Source organism: Puntigrus tetrazona, chromosome 25 (genome assembly GCF_018831695.1).
Source record: "Puntigrus tetrazona isolate hp1 chromosome 25, ASM1883169v1, whole genome shotgun sequence".
NCBI lineage: Eukaryota > Metazoa > Chordata > Actinopteri > Cypriniformes > Cyprinidae > Puntigrus > Puntigrus tetrazona.
Genome location: NC_056723.1, coordinates 9,074,209 through 9,074,507, shown reverse-complemented (window position 1 = coordinate 9,074,507; position 299 = coordinate 9,074,209). Strand labels below are relative to the sequence as shown.

Sequence of the window (299 nt, the reverse complement as noted above, 5' to 3'; positions counted from 1 at the left end):
AGTCACACGCACCGAGTGCATCATGGCGACAGCTTCTACAGGGAAGTGTCCTTTGGCCGTCTCACCAGACAGCATGACACAGTCGGCTCCGTCCAGCACCGCATTGGCCACATCACTGCTCTCTGCACGGGTGGGACGTGTGTGATGGACCATACTCTCCAGCATCTGAACACACACACACACACACACACACGAATCAGGACGGGTGTGTGTCTCGGCAGCGCTGCAAAACACTGTACATCAGCTGTCAGTGTCAGAATTCATTCTCGTCATTTCTGATTCTTCTCTAAAATAAGAAA

The 299-nt window shown here is 52.2% G+C and overlaps 1 protein-coding gene across 1 annotated transcript in view; it reads right to left on the bottom strand.

Moving 5' to 3' along the window:
- Nucleotides 1-299, bottom strand: part of LOC122331275 (pyruvate kinase PKM-like) — a 7,882-nt gene that overhangs the window by 1,598 nt on the left and 5,985 nt on the right. Inside the window, exon 8 of the mRNA XM_043228840.1 lies at nt 13-165. Coding sequence (XP_043084775.1) covers nt 13-165 — 153 coding nt within the window. The remainder of the gene's footprint in view (nt 1-12; nt 166-299) is intronic.